This window comes from Anticarsia gemmatalis, chromosome 23 (assembly GCF_050436995.1).
Source record: "Anticarsia gemmatalis isolate Benzon Research Colony breed Stoneville strain chromosome 23, ilAntGemm2 primary, whole genome shotgun sequence".
Taxonomy (NCBI): domain Eukaryota; kingdom Metazoa; phylum Arthropoda; class Insecta; order Lepidoptera; family Erebidae; genus Anticarsia; species Anticarsia gemmatalis.
Window position 1 is genome coordinate 2,057,993 of NC_134767.1, and position 19,850 is coordinate 2,077,842.

General features: G+C 33.1%; 2 protein-coding genes across 2 annotated transcripts in view; both read right to left on the minus strand.

Moving 5' to 3' along the window:
* LOC142982972 (cell adhesion molecule Dscam1-like) overlaps nt 1-16,623 on the minus strand; it is a 60,176-nt gene extending 43,553 nt beyond the window's left edge. Inside the window, exons 1-2 of the mRNA XM_076129727.1 lie at nt 16,072-16,623; nt 13,645-13,684 (exon numbers count right to left, since the gene is read on the minus strand). Coding sequence (XP_075985842.1) covers nt 13,645-13,684; nt 16,072-16,623 — 592 coding nt within the window. The remainder of the gene's footprint in view (nt 1-13,644; nt 13,685-16,071) is intronic.
* LOC142983255 (uncharacterized) lies at nt 15,930-19,374 on the minus strand. The gene has a single exon (XM_076130173.1). It carries the CDS (start codon nt 19,183-19,185, stop codon nt 18,442-18,444), a length of 744 nt encoding a protein of 247 aa, XP_075986288.1. The 5' UTR covers nt 19,186-19,374; the 3' UTR covers nt 15,930-18,441.
* Between the last annotated feature and the right edge of the window lie 476 nt (nt 19,375-19,850).

Consider the following 19,850-nt stretch of genomic DNA (forward strand, 5'->3'; position numbering starts at 1 on the left):
TATTATTATTTATTATATTAAAATATTCCTTAACTGTAGACAGAATTCAATAACGTGACTGGTACATTGCTCTACGAACTCGCTCCTTGGTAAATGTCACTACATGTTACCTAACAAAGAAAACTCAAGTGTATCTTATACACCTGTGCTTAAACTTTCAGTAGGTATATGTCTGGAAATATGTCATTCAAAGTACATACCTTATTCTATTTGGTCTGACAATTACCAGATTCTACTCCAGTTAATTACCACGAAGCTTCCTAATTACCTAATGCCTCTAACATAACGTTAGCTTGCCTAATAAGAGACGTTTCGCTAGCTAGCACAATTGCATTTCGCTTACTACACAGTTATTATTAGGTAGCTTATGTCTAGCTCTTCCCTCGCTACATTGAGTTAGTTATCTTTGCTGTTTTGGAATGACGAATTAATTGAACGTCTAATGAAGTACTTGAACAACAAAATATAGTGTCCCTTGACCCTTATAAAAGAGGAGTAGTTTGTAACATAAATTGTTTATTGGTTTTTATTGGCCTTCTGTTTTACAAGTATTTCATTGCTTTAACGTCAATCGCACTAAATGTATTGGACATTTTGTGCGTTTTTACTGGTTTGTTTTTGTGTTTCATAGAATTTATTGAATTAAATATTACCATTATTTTTTCGAAGTTCAATATAGATACATTTGATTCCCTGCAAAATGATCAGCCTCATGTACACGTTTACGAAGTAAGCTTAATATTTCATATTTCCATCAAGTTACTTAAAAAACAAAATATGTTTGTTGCAGCCAACAATCCGCTCCAAAAAAATCCGTGCAAAGAATGGAACAAAAACATTAAGACAATATATTACAAAACGCACTGATGCAGGTTTTATTCTAAAAGAAAATAACGTAAGTAGGTACAGTGCCAGAAAATTTTCCTGACAAGCCAATGATTATGGAGCCATTCCCGTGAACCTAGAAGACAATAAAATTGTTTTAAGTGTAACTATTGCGATCAAATTGCTTGCCAAGTGTGTGGATTATGGGAACGGTTTTCCTGAACCGTTATTTGGATTAAAGGCGCAATTTATTTTGTTTTACTCTCGGGTGTAAAAAATATGTTGTTCTATTTGTTTGGTGGCTGGGTGTTTGTTTTTACCTACATTTATATGGAAATACTAGCCGACCCGCGCAACTTCGCTTGCGTCACATAAGAGAGAATGGGTCAAAATTTTCCCCGTTTTTGTAACATTTTTCGTTGCTACTCCGCTCCTAATGACCGTAGCGTGATGTTATATAGCCTATAGCCTTCCTCGATAAATGGGCTATCTAACACTGAAAGAATTTTTCAAATCGGACCAGTAGTTCCTGAGATTAGCGCGTTCAAACAAACAAACAAACAAACATAGTACACATAGTACATAGTATAGATTTGAGTGATCTAAATAGTAATAAATATTCATTGATACGATGTGTGCATAATATCCTTTCACTTATTTCTTTTTTTATATCCTCATCATCATCACTTTTATTTTTAATCTTAACATATTATAATCACAAGTTTTTCATAAGATAATAAGTTTCTATTTAACTATTAGTTCTTATTTCTCGTGATATAAGGTAGGTACTTGGATCGAATATGGCCACTTTAAGGTTGACTACTTTATCATTACGATCCACATTTCAACCATCATACTATGACGCAGACATATCATAGCGCAGACTTTCATCAAGACTGACTTTATACCGATTTGTCGCACAAAAACAAGTCTGTTTTATGTGTTGTTTCTATGTAAGACTAACCTCTCCTAGGTCAACTTAAGAACTGTAGATTATCCAGCATAATTTATTTGAAACAAGCCACGTTAATTAATAGTATACTCCTAAAACAAACCAAGTAAGAACCAAAAGAAATGAACATTCCAAACGAACCAACATTTAACGCTAGAAGTACTAGCATGTAAAATAAACGTATCTTCTCACAAATAAACCAACAAGCATTAACACTGACAAATTCCGGACAGATTTGCAATAACTTTCAAGTAGCCACTGCAATTTGCCGTAAACACATTACATGCATTCTAACACATCACACAAATTACAACTTTACTCCCCAGCAATAAAGTTCAATTTCATTTAACCAAGAATCTAGTGATCTTAGCAAAGAATTGTCGACTTTATTTTTTGGAGTCGTGAGCTGATTCTTGCGTGTGATCTTTTTGAAGATGTTTCAGTACATCTGACAGGATTTTGTTTCGAGATTTCGTTCCGCACACAAAGGGAGGAGAAATATTGCTGGCTAAATATGAGAAGACAGCTCCGTTGTTTGTTGCCTAAATATACGGTAGCGTGAATAGGGCTGGTAACTTTTGTATTATGAAATATGTGGGCTATAGTCACTATTTTCAGATTTTCTGTACTACTTTTCATTGTTTGTATCTGGTCTAATAATAACACGGATTGTGTGCTTAGGGCTGGTAGAAATATATTGTGCTGCAAATGATTTAGGTGGCGTTAAACAGAATATTTGCAGCGAAGGAATGTTTCTAGAACGAAGATATCTTCGGTCGTGGCTAAACGGGCCTAAAATGCATTCTTTATTAAATAATACGGAAATTATCGTAATCCTTTATGTAAAAACATAAAATAAATATAAACAAAAGTATTGTTTTTATACAACTAGTAAAAAATGGTTTTACATACAAAAAATGTGTCGTTTCCCTAGAAAGTTTTATAAAAATCATAAGCTTAATTTCAGTATACCATACATTTTGTCATACATGTTCACCAGTTACAAGAATTTCAGTAATGACTGCCACATAGTGTCACATGAAAACAATAATTTCACAAAAGAGTGACGAAGGTAGGTCTTCCAACTTTTTTGAAATATGGGAACTTCTTAGGATCTGTGGAATTAGTCTTCTAAAGTTGATATCTGTTTGTCAAAGCTTTTGATACAATCCCGACTATAACATTAACCAAACTGAACTAACTACATTAAGTTTACACAACTAACATCCTGTTTGTGTTTGTACGGATGTCTAGATATTACGTATTACACATATATTCTAGTAGTTATCGCTGTCAACAGCCTGAATTTCTGCCTGCAGGTTGCTTCAAACATTTTATAGGGAAATAATATATTCTATTTTACTTAAGATGTTTCTATTAGATCGGGGAAAAACTCTTTTCTCATTATAGTATGTATGAACTTGTAATAAAATCTCTTTGGCTTCAAGAATCACAAATGAGTACATTGTTCATTAGGTTTCTTTTAGTGAGCTCGTGAGGTACCCAAATATCGAGCTTTCTTGTGTAGAGAAAAGATTTTATCACAAGTTCATACATACTATATAGCGAAAAGACTTTTTGATCGACCGAATATTTACTTCCTTCTCAAAATAGTATATTAAATTGGTCCCCCCGATGAAAATTGTAAAGTAACCAACATAAAAAAGACAATTGAGGAACTTCAAAATCATTTGATTATTTTTGTATATTTTTGAGACGGTTTTACTGACCATCCAAACATTTGCAACTACTACCAACATATTATAAGTCTCTACCACTATATTTTGGAAACTGAAAAAACATAATAAGTACATTTATTTCATATCCTTCCATAAATAATATTGCCGCATTTTTTGTAACGCCTTAAACATACAAGACAGCCCTACGTACAGCCACATTACTGTGAATATAAATTTTGAAACAACCATCAGAGCCTAAGCTTGGATATGGCGCGTAAATTCAATTCTACGAGGAATGACTCGCATCACTCTTACATTGACAAATGAGGAGGGAGACCTGTCAAAAATGTGCTCACACTTGAAATAGAAATGTAGCTTAAATGTATACAAAATGGATAACAAGGTTTTTTACAAATGCATGCATACAACATAAAACAACTTAAAGTTACTACGTCTCGGATTCGAATCACTGGTCGAGCTATGATAGCTATCCCTAAGTTCTTCTGTCAAAACTCAATAGTTTTTATCAAAAGTATAAAAGACTAACGTGCTTCTAAAATTAATAGTCGAGTCAGTGAAAAATTGTCCAAAAGTCAGTAATACCTTTTTCGAATTTGAATTCGAGTCCCCTGCATGATAGATAGATACATATATTATGGATGCAGATCATAATAACAACAATACCCAATTATTTTTCATAATATACTATTCATTTTTATAATCATTATCATAGAATGAGAACTGAAACGGTTCATAAAAAAAAATCATAATCAAATCATTAAAGCCAAAAGTTAACACTTATGATAATAATCGTTACTATTACTGAATCTACCACTATCTCGGAAAGGGGGTAGAGCTTTATGAGAAAAGCTAGCTTTTTTCAATCGCCAAAAGATTTACAATGTGGTTGATACAACAATTGATGATGCGAGGAGCTGTCAACAATCAACGATATACAATTCAAATACCTATTTGGCTACCTAAAACAATACCAAAACAATCTCAAATATTTTAATAGCGAACACATAAATAATCCTAGGTGGTTGTCTAAAAACGCTGCGGTGCTACCATTCATCACGCCACATTCAGCTACAGGCTTAGATGCATTGGGTGTCAACCGATATGACACCACCTCTATATCATAGGCTAAGCTTGTTTATTTCTTAAAGGATGTGTGTTCTTAGGATTTAATAGACCTATAAAAGTACAAGGCTTCACGTGGTCTTATATAAACAATAAGTGAAATTTGTGTAAAAATTACAAAAACTCCATGACTGTTGCATAATACTTAAGACGGGTGCAAATCAGAATAACCACAATACGATTCTTTTTCATGATAATTATAGACCGATATCGTATTAAATCGTTCATTCAAGGATAAAAAGAAAAGATATAATGTAAATGTTAGCTAAAACAATATGTAATGAATCTTCAATATTTTAATAGCGAACACATAAATAATCCTAGGTGGTTGTCTAAAAACGCTGCGGTGCTACCATTCATCACGCCACATTCAGCTACAGGTTGTGATGCATTGGGTGTCAACCGATATGACAGCACCTCTATATCATAGGTTAAGCTTGTTTATTTCTTAAAGGATGTGTGTTCTTAGGATTTAATAGATGTACTCTTGGATAGTTATTATATAAGGTGTTAAGAATGAAGATTTGACTGCGGTTTTTGAAACTTAAGTTTACTTTTTATGGAATCGAATCAAGAGGGCTTTGTGAATTAATGCTACTAAGTACCTATAGCAAATATTTTAAAAAATCTAACCATTGTTGGAATTAAAATGGTAAAAAGTAAAACATAAGCGGTATTCATTTAACACTAATGATTAAAAGCAATACATAAATGGCAATCATTTGATCTTACAAAATATGAAACAGTGACGTCACTATGTCGTATTTCTATAAAGATGACTATTTTTTACCTGTAGTTATAGTTAAGTACCAGTGTACTTAACTATCATATTAGATGTACGAGTATATCCCTAAAATATAGGTATACATAGAGTATTCTTGTTACATCCAACTAAGCTATTAGAGGTCTACATTATCTCCTAAATCTAAAATTTTCTATTCAGACACTTGCATAATAGAAGTAGGTAGTTACTACAAGCTCTCCCTACAAAATCTTTCTTCACATTGCGACAGTCGCTGACAGAGTAACATTCTATTCATAGCTGAAAGTCTGAAGGCTATGTTTAGATACAGCTTCCTTCCCAGTCATCAATATTACATTTGCATGGTAACAACAGGATTTCGTGCAACTAAAATAACTGCGAATTTATGAAACTAAAGGTCGATTATTATTGCTGAAGACAAATACGCATAAACTCGTAAAATTATTTGGCGATAAATAAATTAACTCTAACGTTAAAATATTGCAATTTTGATTGTTATTGCAAAAAGCTCGTTTAGTGCGGTGTCATTTATTTCTCGAAATAAGTTTTACTAACTATTGTAACTTTAGATTTTTCGGTATTTGCGGGTCTATTGTGGAGGGGGGTAAGCCACAGAACAGACATATTTGGAGGCCTTGGCTCAGCAAAGGGACACAAAGAGCTACCAAAAAAAACTAAGTCAACATTACATCTAAGTCAACTGAATCATTAAACAGGTACATTTTCATAATCATACTCAAACTAATTTTCAACCAAAACAGCACGTACAGATTTCCAATTCATCTCTCACACTAGCATTTTATTTTTCCTCTAACTACTAACTATTATAAAACACATATATATTATTCTATGCCGCCAGCCGAAGCACTTGAAGATAACATCTTAATTTCCCCGTAGACATGAGAATTCGTTTGGACCCACCATATCTAAGTTATTTATAGGTAAATAGTAGTACATAAATTATGTATAACGGGCTTATTTACATAAGTTCGTGGTGATATAAATAAAAAGAATATTTATAATGGGGTATTTTTCACTACACCATGAAAAAAAATAGAGAACACTGTTTTTTAAACAATGGGCTATAAAATTGAGTTTCAATCTTTAGATAACCATTTGTAAATTTTTTGATTGTTTTGCTTGCGAATGCACTATATTCAAAGTTTGTGCAACATTTTCATTGAATTGGCAAAATGAAACAACTTTATTCTCCTAGAAAGTCAATGGCTATTGATTTTTACACCTTAAAGTCCTATCAATTCATTTGTAACTATAAAAAGAATAAGAAAAAAACAAGTCCCATTTCGTTTCATGTAAAAGACAATTCTGAAAACAAAACTTGGGAACCGAAACTAATTGACATGCTAAAGAAATTAGGATACATACGCCATTTCATTATCAAAAGTCTGAAAAAGATATACCCTAGACTAAACTCTCCAAACCTCATTTCACCCGATATTTTCTAAGCAACAAGCTAAAAACAAAAACGCAAGTCATCCCACGATTTTTCCATCAACTCAACTAACGGAACTTCACTTCTAAAATATTAATACAGTATTAAGCTGCCATGAAAATGCGCTTTTCAGCGAGATTTTTCCCACATTTTCTTCTAAGAAAATTATAAATATAACTAGAGAAAAATTGGGTCGGTTTAAAATTTCAGAAGCTACTTAGGATCTTGAATATTTCAGTGTGTACTCAGAGAGGCGAACACCTGTCGTAAACTCAGCCTTTTACACGGATATACTGATATTGGAAGGTACAAGGTGGAAAAGTTTGGGGAATAATGAAAAAATGTGCAAAATTTTACTTAAGGCCTTTGAAGAGAGAAAGCAATTTCTTAAATGGAAAACGTATATTATAAATGATAGCTTTGAACGTTTCTTGGGTTACGAAAACATGTTTAATCATCAAAATATGTCTTATTATTTAACGAGTTTAATAGAAAGATACTTCCATAAAGAATAAAAAAATTAAAAATGTAAAAATTTTAAAATTCATTTTCTTTAGTAAAGCAATAATCATCCAATCGTGTGAGAGGGTGTGACGCTAATATTTTTTATCAAATAATATATTCGTTCGATTTCAAACATTTCTTCTCAAATGCGAATCGTGTTATAACAGGCGTGACGTTATATGTACATATAATAATATGTACGGCGTATATAAAGTTTATAAACACTTTACTCTAAGCGAATAGCTCAAACTATACCTATCAATAGTTCAAGAGGTGTTCAGGAGATGTTTGTTTGCTCCTAATATTCTGTACTATAAACTATTTCCAATTTAACACATCCTTCATCCACTCAAACATTCAACAACAAAACCCATCTAAAGAAAACATACATCCAAAACTCGGGCGTAATATTTTTCCCTTTCACATCCAAACTATTATTACCCACTTTGAATATTGTACGAAATCCCAAAAGAAATAAAGTATTAGAGGCTTCTAGCGTATCAAAGATGCAGGGTCAGATTTGCAATCAACCAAAGTGCTTTTCTTACGTGCTGGTAGAGTGTGCATGGTTTTGAGAAAAAACGAGAAGATTAGCGGGAAATCTGTGTGAGTCTTTAAAATGTTTATTTTTAGGTTGTTTTGAATTAAATAAAAATTAAAATGGTAATTTACCTTTTATTTAGATGAATTATTTTTAGTAGTTCCTAGCAGTGGGACGATACAGGCTTATAATAATAATAATAAATAAGTTCCATTATACGTCAGTGAATATAAGTATAGAAAACTGGTTTAGGTACTGTGTTTATTTTTTAATATTTTATCAACTGAAACAAAATAATATTGTTTTTATAGTAGTACCGGTTATGAGAACTCTATCCAAATAATTATGATTGAAGTATTTGTTGTAGAGAAAAAAGTCGTAGATTAGAAAAAAATAATAATTGAAAATATTGCGCTTTCCTCCTTCCTTTGTCAGTTCAGCTTAACGAAAGTCGCATCACCGTACGGAGTACATTTTAAAAACTTTTTGGCACTAAAAATCTAGAAATAACATAACAACGAAATTGCAGCAATATTTCACTCCTTTATTCTTCAATACTATGTTACTTTTGATTGTTAGAAAACATTAAGTTTTACGTTCTTCCAGTTTTGATGTGACTTCCGCGACAAATTTTATTGATATTCTTTTGCTAAGAAAGTTTCTGTGGACGGAACAAAAGAATCACATATAGTTACAAATAAGAAGATTCTTAGTCAACTCAGTCTACATTGTGAGGATAAAGGAATTTTTATTTTTAAACAATGAAGAAGTATGGCTGTACAGTTCCGGGCTTAACTAAAGACACGATCAAGTTTTTAAGCATAAAAAGATTTTTGCTAGAATTTAATTTTTCAGAAAATCTGTGATTTACTGTTTATACTTACGTTTATAGCCCGTTTTCTTGTTTTTAAAAAAATACACAAAAGATATATTTTTAACCTATATTTTTTGTAATAGCTGTCAAAAAATGTGAATGAAACACGGAAACATTATAATTAAAATTAAATCATTTGCCCATTTAGGTCTTACTTTGACATTTACGGTAGTCCTTCGAATTATTTAGAATTTACCACTAGCTTTGAAAAGGGCGTAAAGGCTATAAGTTAATGAAATATGTCTTGAAATCACATAAAGAAATAAACGCAAAATTTAACTTTTTCAAGCAAATTTACAAAGATTCTCACAATGAATCTTAAAAACTCTATTCAACTCCAATGATTAAAACAATCAATACACAAATTGTCGGAGCCGAACAATAAGTCGAGAGTCTCTCCAGACTTCTGAATTGATTTGAGATCGAAATATCAAGACTTGTGCGACCTATATTCTGCTCTGCAGTGTACCGTGTAATTATACTATTCACTGTTTCATACAACAATACAATAGAGTCCCTTTTCAATAAAAATAACTCCATTAGACAATCATCTAGAAAATAAGCCTTTTAAAACCTTTTGTTCTCGAGCTCACTAAACAGCAAACATTAACGATGTCAATTTTAACCACTACACATGTGTTTCAAATATATTTTGATATTCATTTATGATAATAATAATAATCTCTTCAACCGCTTTCGGCTTCCACTTTTATTATAAAATAGTGCCTGGCTACGATTGTAAGCAAGATAGAAAACTCCTCAGAAATGATGTAAAAACAATAATTAATCTCACTAATAGTAATATCATAAACAATTGCATTTACTGAACTGAATTAGTCTTAACAAAATAACACAATTCTGTCCCAAAATACCCAAATACAAATACAAAATCCAAACAATGATGTCCGTACCTAAATCCTGGCGTTACTACAGCAACACCGTGAGTGATAAATGCATGACATTCCTCTAGACACGAATGTTTGCAATACACCTGAAACTATCGCCAGATGGCACTGTTCGTTTGTTTATGTGGGTAGTTGGATATTGTGGAATAATTAGGAGGAGTAGCAAGTAGTAGAGCATTAGTATGTTGTTTAGTGAGTGCTGATTTATTGGTTATTGAGTTTGATTCTCGGCTTATGCTTATGCTAACTACTACTGAGGTTTTTTTCTTTTTTTCATTAAGTTGACTTGCCTTGATTTTAGTAATTATTTCGTTTTTGCAACCCTTTTTATTGCTATCTAGGCCTACATGTCACTGCCTAATGTTATATAGTCCAAGCTTATCTCGATAATAAGACTATTGAATACAAAAATATTTAATTAGAGTAATATTTTGTTCTGATGTTTGTACCTAAATTCTGGTGTTACTACAGCAACACCGTGAGTGATAAATGCATGACATTCCTCTAGACACGAATGTTTGCAATACACCTGAAACTATCGCCAGATGGCGCTGTGCGCTTGTTTATGTGGGTAGTTGTATATTGCGGAATAATTAGGAAGAGTAGCATTTGTATATGGTTTTGTGACTGCTGCTTTATTAGATATTAAGTTTGATTTTCGGCTTATGCTTATGCTGACTATTGTTGATATTATTTTGTGACTGTTGATTTATTAGGTAATAAGTTCGATTCTCGGGTTGTGGTAACTACTGTTGTGTTTTTCATTTTTATTTCATAAATGAAGCGATTTCATCCGTCTTGACTTAATTAATATTTCGTTTTGATGTCGGTATCTAAATTCTGGTGTCACTACAGCAACACCGTGAGTGATAAATGCATGACATTCCTCTAGACACGAATGTTTGCAATACACCTGAAACTATCGCCAGATGGCGCTGTACGTTTGTTTATGTGGGTAGTTGTATATTGTGGAATAATTAGGAGAAGTAGTGTTAGTATATTGTTTTGTGACTGCTGATTTATTAGGTATTGAGTTCGATTCTCGGTTTATGGTTATGCTAACTACTGTTAAATTTTGTTTTTTTTTTATTAACTATAGCGATTTCATCCGCCTTGATATTATTTCGTTTTTGTAACACTTTTTATATCTGTTTTTGCTGTCTAGTCCTATATCTATGTCATTGCGTGATGTTATTTAAACCAAGCTTTTCTCGATAATAAAACTTTTGAACAACAAAAAATATTTAATTAATACAAACCCGTAGTTCTTAAAATGATTGCATGCATGCAAACAAACAAACAAACAAACTCTCAACAGTAGCCCGAAAGGTAATGTTACTGATGTTATTTAACAATATGATCGACTCCTATTGGATAAAACTAAATTGTTAGTGGCAAATCATGCATGTGTTTCATACACTTCTGCCTTACCAAATTAATAATATTATTTTTTTTTTTTTTTTTTTTTTTATTTAGCCTGTTTCTATGTCCCACTGCTGAGCAAAGGCCTCTCCCCTGAGTTTCCAGTCCCCTCGGTCGATTGTTGCGTCTGGCCATCCATGCAGGAACGCATCCAGGTCATCCCGCCATCTCCGTTTAGGCCTTCCTCTTCGACGCCGACCATCTTGTGGCGTCCACTTCGTGGCAATGTTAGCCCATCTTTCGGTGTGCATTCGGTGAACATGCCCGGCCCAATCCCACTTTAGCCTAGCGGTTTTTTTCCCTACATCGGCTATGCGCGTTTTGGAGCGTAGCGTTGAGTTCCGGACGTGATCCGTCCTCTTTACTCCAAGAATGCTACGCTCCATAGCTCTCTGACAAACCTTCAATTTGGACTTCTGAATCTCAGTCAGGGACCATGTTTGGGCACCGTAGGTTAGGATGGGCAGTATACACATGTCGACGAGCTTCCGCTTTAAGGTGAGTGGAAGGTTATAATATTATAGTAAGCTATAAATTATTTTTATTAGTTTTCGAATTTCAGTCGGAATTACTTCCTCTCGATTGAAATGGGCGTCATAATTTTGCAATGCAGTTAAATTGAATTGTCGAATTGTTCAGCACATATCGAAATAATTGTTATTATAATAATATTTGTAATTGAAGGAATTTTTATAATTTATTAAAATGGCTCCATTCTCAAACATAAATTTAAAAACATGGCATTTAGAAGTTACGATTATATTTTTCTATACTTAAGTTATTAAATTCAATTCAACTTGTTTACCACTCTGCCTGAATTTAAATTACATATTTAAGGTCAAACGTAGGTGTATTTTGTACATCTCAGCCGACGCCGGATATAACAGGCGTGATATTAAGTATGTATGAAACCTGCAGCCTTTCGATTGCAACATTAGCAAGTACCTTACTTTAATCACTAGTCCACCACAGCACCTATTAAGTACATTTTCTGCTCGATACATATGTACGCCCGCGACTGTACCCTCAACTTTTGATACAATAACACTATCATGAACTCGGAAAATTTTATTTACTTAAGTAAGTACTAAAGTTTTGAGATACGACATTCAGTTGAACCGCGCCAATAAAGAAACAATGTAAGGTAAGTTCTGCTTCTACGACATAAAGCTGGTTTATTTCTTTGTAACTTTACATCGTAACCGTTTATGTTAATTATGATTATGTGCTGTTAAGTGTTACTAGAAAACTAAGTAATTTGTTTGGATGATTGTATTATTGATTAAATGCTTGATAGTTTACTTGCTTCTTTTTAGTGAAAGATTCTACTGAAACAAGCGCGATTTTCTACAGTTCGTGCAACCAAATAGTGGGCGTTCGATATTTAGAATTATTGAAAAAAATAGTCGCTAGGGGCGTTGATCACTTTTTTATATAACATTTTGTTGATAGAACTTCGGTTGTCCTTAGCCGATAACGGTTGGAAACCCGCTCTTTGACCGGGAATGTGGTCTTGGTTTGATTATCGTTCCTATGGCTGACATAGTTTCATATGATTTTTTGTTTGGAAATTACAAGTCTCAAACAGACTTTCACCATGCCTGTACGTTTTCTTATTAAAATTATCTATTATCGAAGTGGTTGTAAAATCTTAACGTTTGAATACAATATAAAATATTTGATTTGAAAACGTTATTGAAAATGAGGCAAATCAACTTTAAATAAAACCTACACTACAAAACAATATCCCTTTACAACAAAACAGAAAAATTCAGAACATAATCCTTTCACAATTCTACCGATATACATTAAAATATTACTCCTTTATAAAAACTTGATACTTTCAGAAACCATTAGCAACATACAAAATAATATTATTTGATCCAAGTCGAGAGATCTGATATTTTTATTTTGCCTTTAGTACTCGTAATATCGGAGTGCTGACGTTTTAATTAAAAATATGTTTATACGTATGCCTTATGATATGTCTTGCTAATGAATTGTTTTTCAAATGGGAATAGTATTTTTTTATAAATGTTGCGTTTTCAAACTGTATTTGGTAGTCTTTGAGCAGATGCACTTTATTTAAGGAGGATGAAGATATGATTGTTGGCTTCTTTTATAAAAAATCTGGGTTCTTAAGACATTTGTATTTATAAAGATTTGTAAAGCGAAACCAGTTTCATCCCACTATTAGGATTTCTTTCCGGAACAAGGAGTGATAAGGTCTTGTTTCTATCACACTGGTCAAATGCCTATTGTAGATTTTCTAAAACTACTCAAAAAAACATCTCGGGTTAGTAAGGTCCTTGAAGTTAAAAACTTGTCACAGGCAAGTATGTAATAAAATAATAATGTACAAGAACGTAGCAAAGATAGTAGCATAGTTTGTTCAAGAGTTCTTAAAGAAGTATCAAGTTAAGAGTCCTTTAGGACTGGAATGAACTTCAGCACAAAAAGAAGCGTACTATTATAGCTTGCTATATGTCAATTAAAATCCATCGCTCGTATAGCTGTAAGTCCGAAAGATATATTGGTAATCTTCTAAAATATATTACTCTAAAACATAAAAAGGGTACTTACAATTCATTTTGGGGGATATCTTCTGTACTTTTGCTGATATCTGCAACAAGAAAAACAAACTCATTATTTTAAAGCCAGTGAAAACATACAACAATGTGAAAATTATTATTATTTCTGATAACAATTCAAGGCTGTCTCAGGTAGTAAATAAAATGAACTATTTCAACCTTTTATGGCAAAACAAACTATGCTGCAACATTATGATAACAGTTAAAATTACAGTCGAACAATTTATTCAAATAGATTGGAAGTCTTCAATCTGTGACCCCTCTTCCCTTAATTTTATGGGCCGCAAATGGGGGAAAGTTTTGCAAATTTCAACGCGAATTCCTTAAGAAATCGGTCCCCAAACTTATCCGAGTCTTTTGTGAAGACTCGACGCTTTTAACGAAAAAAGATGAAATAAATTAGAAAAATGTTTAATTCATAAAATTAATGTCGCAAGACTTTAAAGGCTTTTCAGTTCGAGTCACTTTTGAAGTCTTTCAGAGATTTAGTTTGACTAGAAAGGGTATGTAGATTGGATTTTTGAATTTAATTTTCGTTTTAAGGGTCCATAATTCAAAGGTAAATGGGTAAGGTTCTTGTAATTTTTTGTGGATATTGGCTCACGTAAAGGCTTTAAATTTGACGGCGTTAAACCTTTTTTACATGCAAATGTTCTAATAATCTGAAAGTTTCGCTTTCGCTAGGTTATATTGGGATTAAAAACTTTAGGGCTCAAACAGATGTTTGTAAAATAAACAGATATAAATAAGTGATCTGAATTCGATCCGAAGCAGCATTAAAAAATCCAAAACATAAGGCGTGTGGCCCAGACTAACATATATCTTACTTTCAACCACACAGAGATATCAAGCATTCGCAAGCTCCAACACACATGACAGAATATATAATAGGATACGGGAATTAACGCAAACACCCATTTTACGTTAAAATGTCTGACGTTTCGGCGCAGGTTGCACTCGCCTACGTCGCACTATACATTAAGACTAAACAAAAACAATAACCACCTAACATCTCTCATCACATCCAGTGAAACCTCTCTTTGTAACACAGTGAATATTGAAATTTCCCGAGTACCGCTCCGGTTCCGCTCCTGACGTTTGACAGTTGCGGTTTGTAATTAAAACCGATTTTTCCGATGACATTTTCGGAGTTCATATCCGACAGGGCTTTGTGTTCTTTGAATGGAAAAGTGATGAGATATTAGGATTGGATTTTGTAGGAAGAGCAGGTGATATATGGAGTGCGTTAAAGATTTTGAAAATTTGATACATTGCTGATGTATGAGACCTAATGTGTTTTCTTATTGTATGTGATATACCTCTAAGAAAATAGTGTAGTTGACTACCAGTCAAAACAGCAACTCTTCAGAATGTCAAAAACTACCTAATATAGTAAGCTGTAGAGACACAAGGCAAAGGAAGTATGTCAGGATTGTACCAAGAAGCGTTTTTTGGTCTTTGCTTACCCCTTTGAGAAAAACGCGTGATATTTTATATATTATGTATGTGCGTATAAACATGGCATGAAAATGTCGATTTATCCTGGTTTAAGTCCATCAAAAACCCCAAATTTGACTCAAATTTAAAAAAAATCGAGAATCATAAAGAATAAATACAAAGTATTCTTCACCCCATTTTTTAAAGATCCACTCACATAAACATTTAACAAACATACAAACAGCACTCTCTATATAATAAATAAATAAATAAATAAAATAAAATAAGCCTTTATTGCTGAGATTTACATTTACACACTGTTTGCGGTCAGTTCATCGTTTTCAGCTTGTCCTTCGACAAAGGCCTCCTCTAATGCTTTCCACTTTTCCCTGTCTTTAGCAATTCGTATCCATTTTGGGCCAGCGATCTTCTTCAGATCGTCCTCCCAACGTGTAGTTTGTCTTCCTCTACTCCTCCTGCTATCCCGTGGGTACCATTCTGTGACTAGTCTTGTCCATTTCTCTATCCCTTCCCTTACCATGTGTCCAGTCCACCTCCATTTCAATCTTTTATATACCGTGGTTATGTTTTTAAATTTAGTTTTATTCTTTATAATTTCTAATCTCGCCTTGTCTTTTATTTTCACTCCAATCACACTTCTTTCCATTCCATTTTGGCAAACTTGGAGCTTTTTCAGTTGTTTTTTATTTAAGGCCCATGTTTGGCATCCATACGATAAACATGGCAGGATACATGTATTATATACTTTTCTTTTGTCTTTAATAGGCATATTTTCGTCTTTCATGATTTCGCTTAACGACCAAAACCGATTCCAGCTGTTTATTATTCTTCTATCTATTTCTTTCTGCATTGTATCTTCAGTGGTTAAAAGTTGGCCCAAGTAAATGTATTCGTTAACGTAGTCAATTTTCATCTGTCCATTATTTAATCTTATATCTGTTTTCGCTGAGTTTGTCATTACCTTTGTTTTTGATGCATTCATTGTAAGGCCTACTTTAGCACTTTCGTCTGATAGCTGTTGTAACATTTCTTTTAAACTGCCTGGAGATTCAGCAAACAGAATAATATCGTCAGCGAAACGTAGATGATTAAGTTTGTCACCGTTAACGTTGAGTCCATGGTTTTCCCATCTTAGATTTCTAAAAACCATTTCAAGGACAGAGGAGAATAATTTCGGTGAGACGGGATCGCCCTGCCTAACACCTCTCTCGATAGGAAATTCTTCTCCTGTTCTTTCCAGTTTGACTTGGGCTGTACTTCTTGAGTAGATGTGTTTTATTATGCGAATATACTTGGACTGCACACCTTGACTTTCTAATGCTCGCCAGATGCTTTCGTGATAAATGGAGTCAAAGGCTTTGTTGTAATCGACGAACCCAATGTAATATACTTTATTGTATTCCTTATATTTCTGCAGCACCTGCCTTACGACGTGGATGTGGTCTATTGTCGAGAATTTACTTCGGAATCCAGCCTGCTCTTTTGGTTGGTTCTCGTCAAGCGTTACGGTCATTCTTGACAGTATGATCTTTGAAAAGATTTTGTATATGTTAGACATTAAGCAGATAGGTCTGTAATTGCTTATATTTCCCCTGTCCCCTTTCTTGTATAATAAAATTATAGTTGATTTTGTCCAATCTGGGGGGATATTTTCGGTTGTTAAGATGTCGTTGAATAAATCTGTTAGAATGGGAGCGAGCACTGGTAGTGTATATTTTATTGTTTCGTTAGGTATTTGATCTGGGCCTGGGGCTTTGTCTAATTTCTGTGTGTTAATTGATTTTATAACTTCTGATAGTAATATTGTTGGTACGGGATGTAAGTCTGTGGGTATTTGACTTTCTTTTTCCACTGATATTGCGTTTTGTTTTTGGTATAGTTTTCTGTAATAGTCTGTAGCTATTGTGAGTATCTCTTGCCTTTTGCTGGAACAACTACCATTTGTACCTTTTAGGTTTGGCATCCAGATTTTCTTTTGATTAAGTTCCTTTAGTGCTTTCTTTATACCACCAGTTTTTTCGATAAATCTTTTTATAGTTTTGTGCCGATGTATTTTCCTGTCTTTCCTTATGTGTTCGTTTATCTTTTTGCTTAGTTCAGATATCTTATGAAGTGTTAGTTTATTTTTCCCTTTCTGAATAAATTCTTTTCTCTCCTTAATGAGTTGTTTAGTTTCTGGGGATAATATGCTTGCAGTTGTCTGTTTATTTGTTTTTCTGATTTCGGTTTTTAGTATATTTAGAATGTTGTTGTATCTTTCTCGAATTGGTATTTGGTCTGTTTTTGTGTTCATTGCAATTTTTAGGTTATCAATGAGTATGTCATTGTAATCTGTTAATATCAGTTCATTTTTGTGTGTATAGTTATTTACATGTCTTCTTTTTCGTGTTTGCCACCCAGATAATTTTGTTCTTATCATTCTGTGATCTGTTTGAAAGTTAAACTGACTTATAGTACTCACGTCTTTGAATACTTTTCTGTTGTTGGTCAGAATAAAATCGATCTCATTTTTGTATTTGCCATTGGGTGACATCCACGTCCATTTTCTCGACTTTTTCTTTTTGTAAAAACTGTTTAAAACACTCAATTTGTTTTGCATTGCAAAGGTGACTAACCTCTTTCCATTTCTGCTTCTTTTACCTTGTCCATGTTTCCCAATTATATAATCTTCTCCTTTCTTGCGAGTTCCTATTTGCCCATTAAAATCTCCCATTACAATTAAGTTTTTATGTGCAATGTTTACTGTTGATTGTAAGTCTTCGTAGAATTTATCAGTTTTTATAGCGTCTTCTTTTTTAACTGATTCTGTAGGTGAATAAGCTTGAATTATGGTCCACATTTCTTCTTTGTCTTTATATACTGGTAATTTGATGTTAAGCAGGGCTATTCTTTCATTGATTCCTTTTATTTCTTCTATTTTGCTTACTAGGTTGTGTTTGATAAGGAAACCGACACCGTGTTGACCTGGTGTCTCACCAATGTAGTGTAGAATATATTTGCCATTATGGTGTTCGATTCTTTCGCCAAATCTTCTCATTTCACTGAATCCAATTATGTCCCATTTAATTCTTTCTAAGGCCAGCTCTAGTTCCATTAGTTTTTCGGGTGTTCTTAGTGATCTAGTGTTTAGGGTTGCTATGTATATATCTGACTTTGTTTTTGTAGGTTTTCTTGTTTGTTCATTTTTATCATTTTTATTTTTATCGCTTAGAGGGTGTTGGTCGTTTTCCCCCACGATGACCAGTCGGCTTGGGGGAGGGGTTTGATTTTCAGTTTTTTCGTGTTTGTTATTGCCATTTAGTTTTGTTTTCCGGGTTCCGTTTATTAGTTGCTATTGATTCTTATTGGTTGTGTAGTTAGAAAGAGAGTTTGATCTATTCCTCATCAAGTCGAAGGCATTGGTCCTGTTATCTTTTGATGTCCATATTTGCTGTTTTCTAGGTTGGGTGTTGGCTTGTGGCGATGATGATGATTCTCTTTTTCGTTTGTCTTGGGTTCTGTTTTCTTTTACAATGAGTTTATCATGTTTGAGATATGCAATATTTCCCTTCTTCCTTTCTTCCTCTAATTTTGGTAGTAGCTCTTTCCTTTTTTCCATGACTTCTTTCGAAAAATCATCTTTAGCATACAAGTCCTTGAGCTTCTTTTTATTTTTCATGATTTCGCTTTTTTTCCATGCACTTACTAAGGACAAAAGAACTGGCCTGGGTTTATCCTCTTTATCTCTTTTCCCGAGGCGATACACTTTGTTTACTTCCCATTCTTCTATGGTAATATCTAAATCCTCTTTGAGGACTGATTTGATTTTATTTATTAATTGAGTGACAGATTTTTCATCCTCTTTCAAACCGAATAAGACTATGTTGTTTTCTTTCTTCACCTTTTTTAAGTGTTCTACCTCTTCTTCTAGTTGGCATATTTTTGTTTTTAAGTTTCTATTTTCATTTATAATAGGTTTGAGTTTTTCTTCCATTTTCTCCATAATTGAGTTTGTTATAGACTCCGTTATAGATGTTGTTTGATTGGAAAGCTCTATTTTCATTTTGTCAAATAAGAGTTGAAATTGTTCTTCCATTTTTTTTTTTTTTTTTTTTTATTTTTTTTTTTTTTTTTTTTTTTTATCTATATAATATTCGTAAGATAAATGGAAGGGTTTGTCGCGTCGATAAAATTTTAAGACCCTTGTCAATTGCTATATAGAAATTTTAACAGGTCAAGATAAACAAATTGGTGCAAATGGGCTTTCTGTTACACCAAAGCGATCAAAACGGTTGTTGGGAAATTTCGTGACGTTACTTTTTGTGGAAACATTTTTTGTGTGTTACTATGCTCGTATGATGAAATTAAGTTCGGAGCTTTTTTGAGTAGATTTTTTTAGTCCGTAATTGTCCCACTGCTGGGCAAGTTTCTTCCTGAACGAGAGTGGGGATTATTGGATAGAGATGTAACATCCTTGTCTTCATCAGGTCAGATGGGAGGCAAATGACATATTATTACCTAATATCGAGCTTTAAAAAAAGTTGGTTATAATAAATAATCGTTTCTAAATTTCTTATGTAAAGGCTTTATTTGCTATATTTACGACTGTACGTAGAGATCGTGGGTTTAAATCTATTTCAACAAAAAATACTAAACTACCTTTAATTCAATATTATAAAAATCTGATCTGTAACGTGTTAATAAAGAAAGAAACTGTATTTACCCAAAAACATGCAAAACTTTAATTTTAAAATCACACTT

What these genes read in the sequence shown, in the direction of transcription:
- LOC142983255 (XM_076130173.1), bottom strand. Translation starts at nt 19,185, where the DNA reads ATGGAAGAACAATTTCAACTCTTATTTGACAAAATGAAAATAGAGCTT.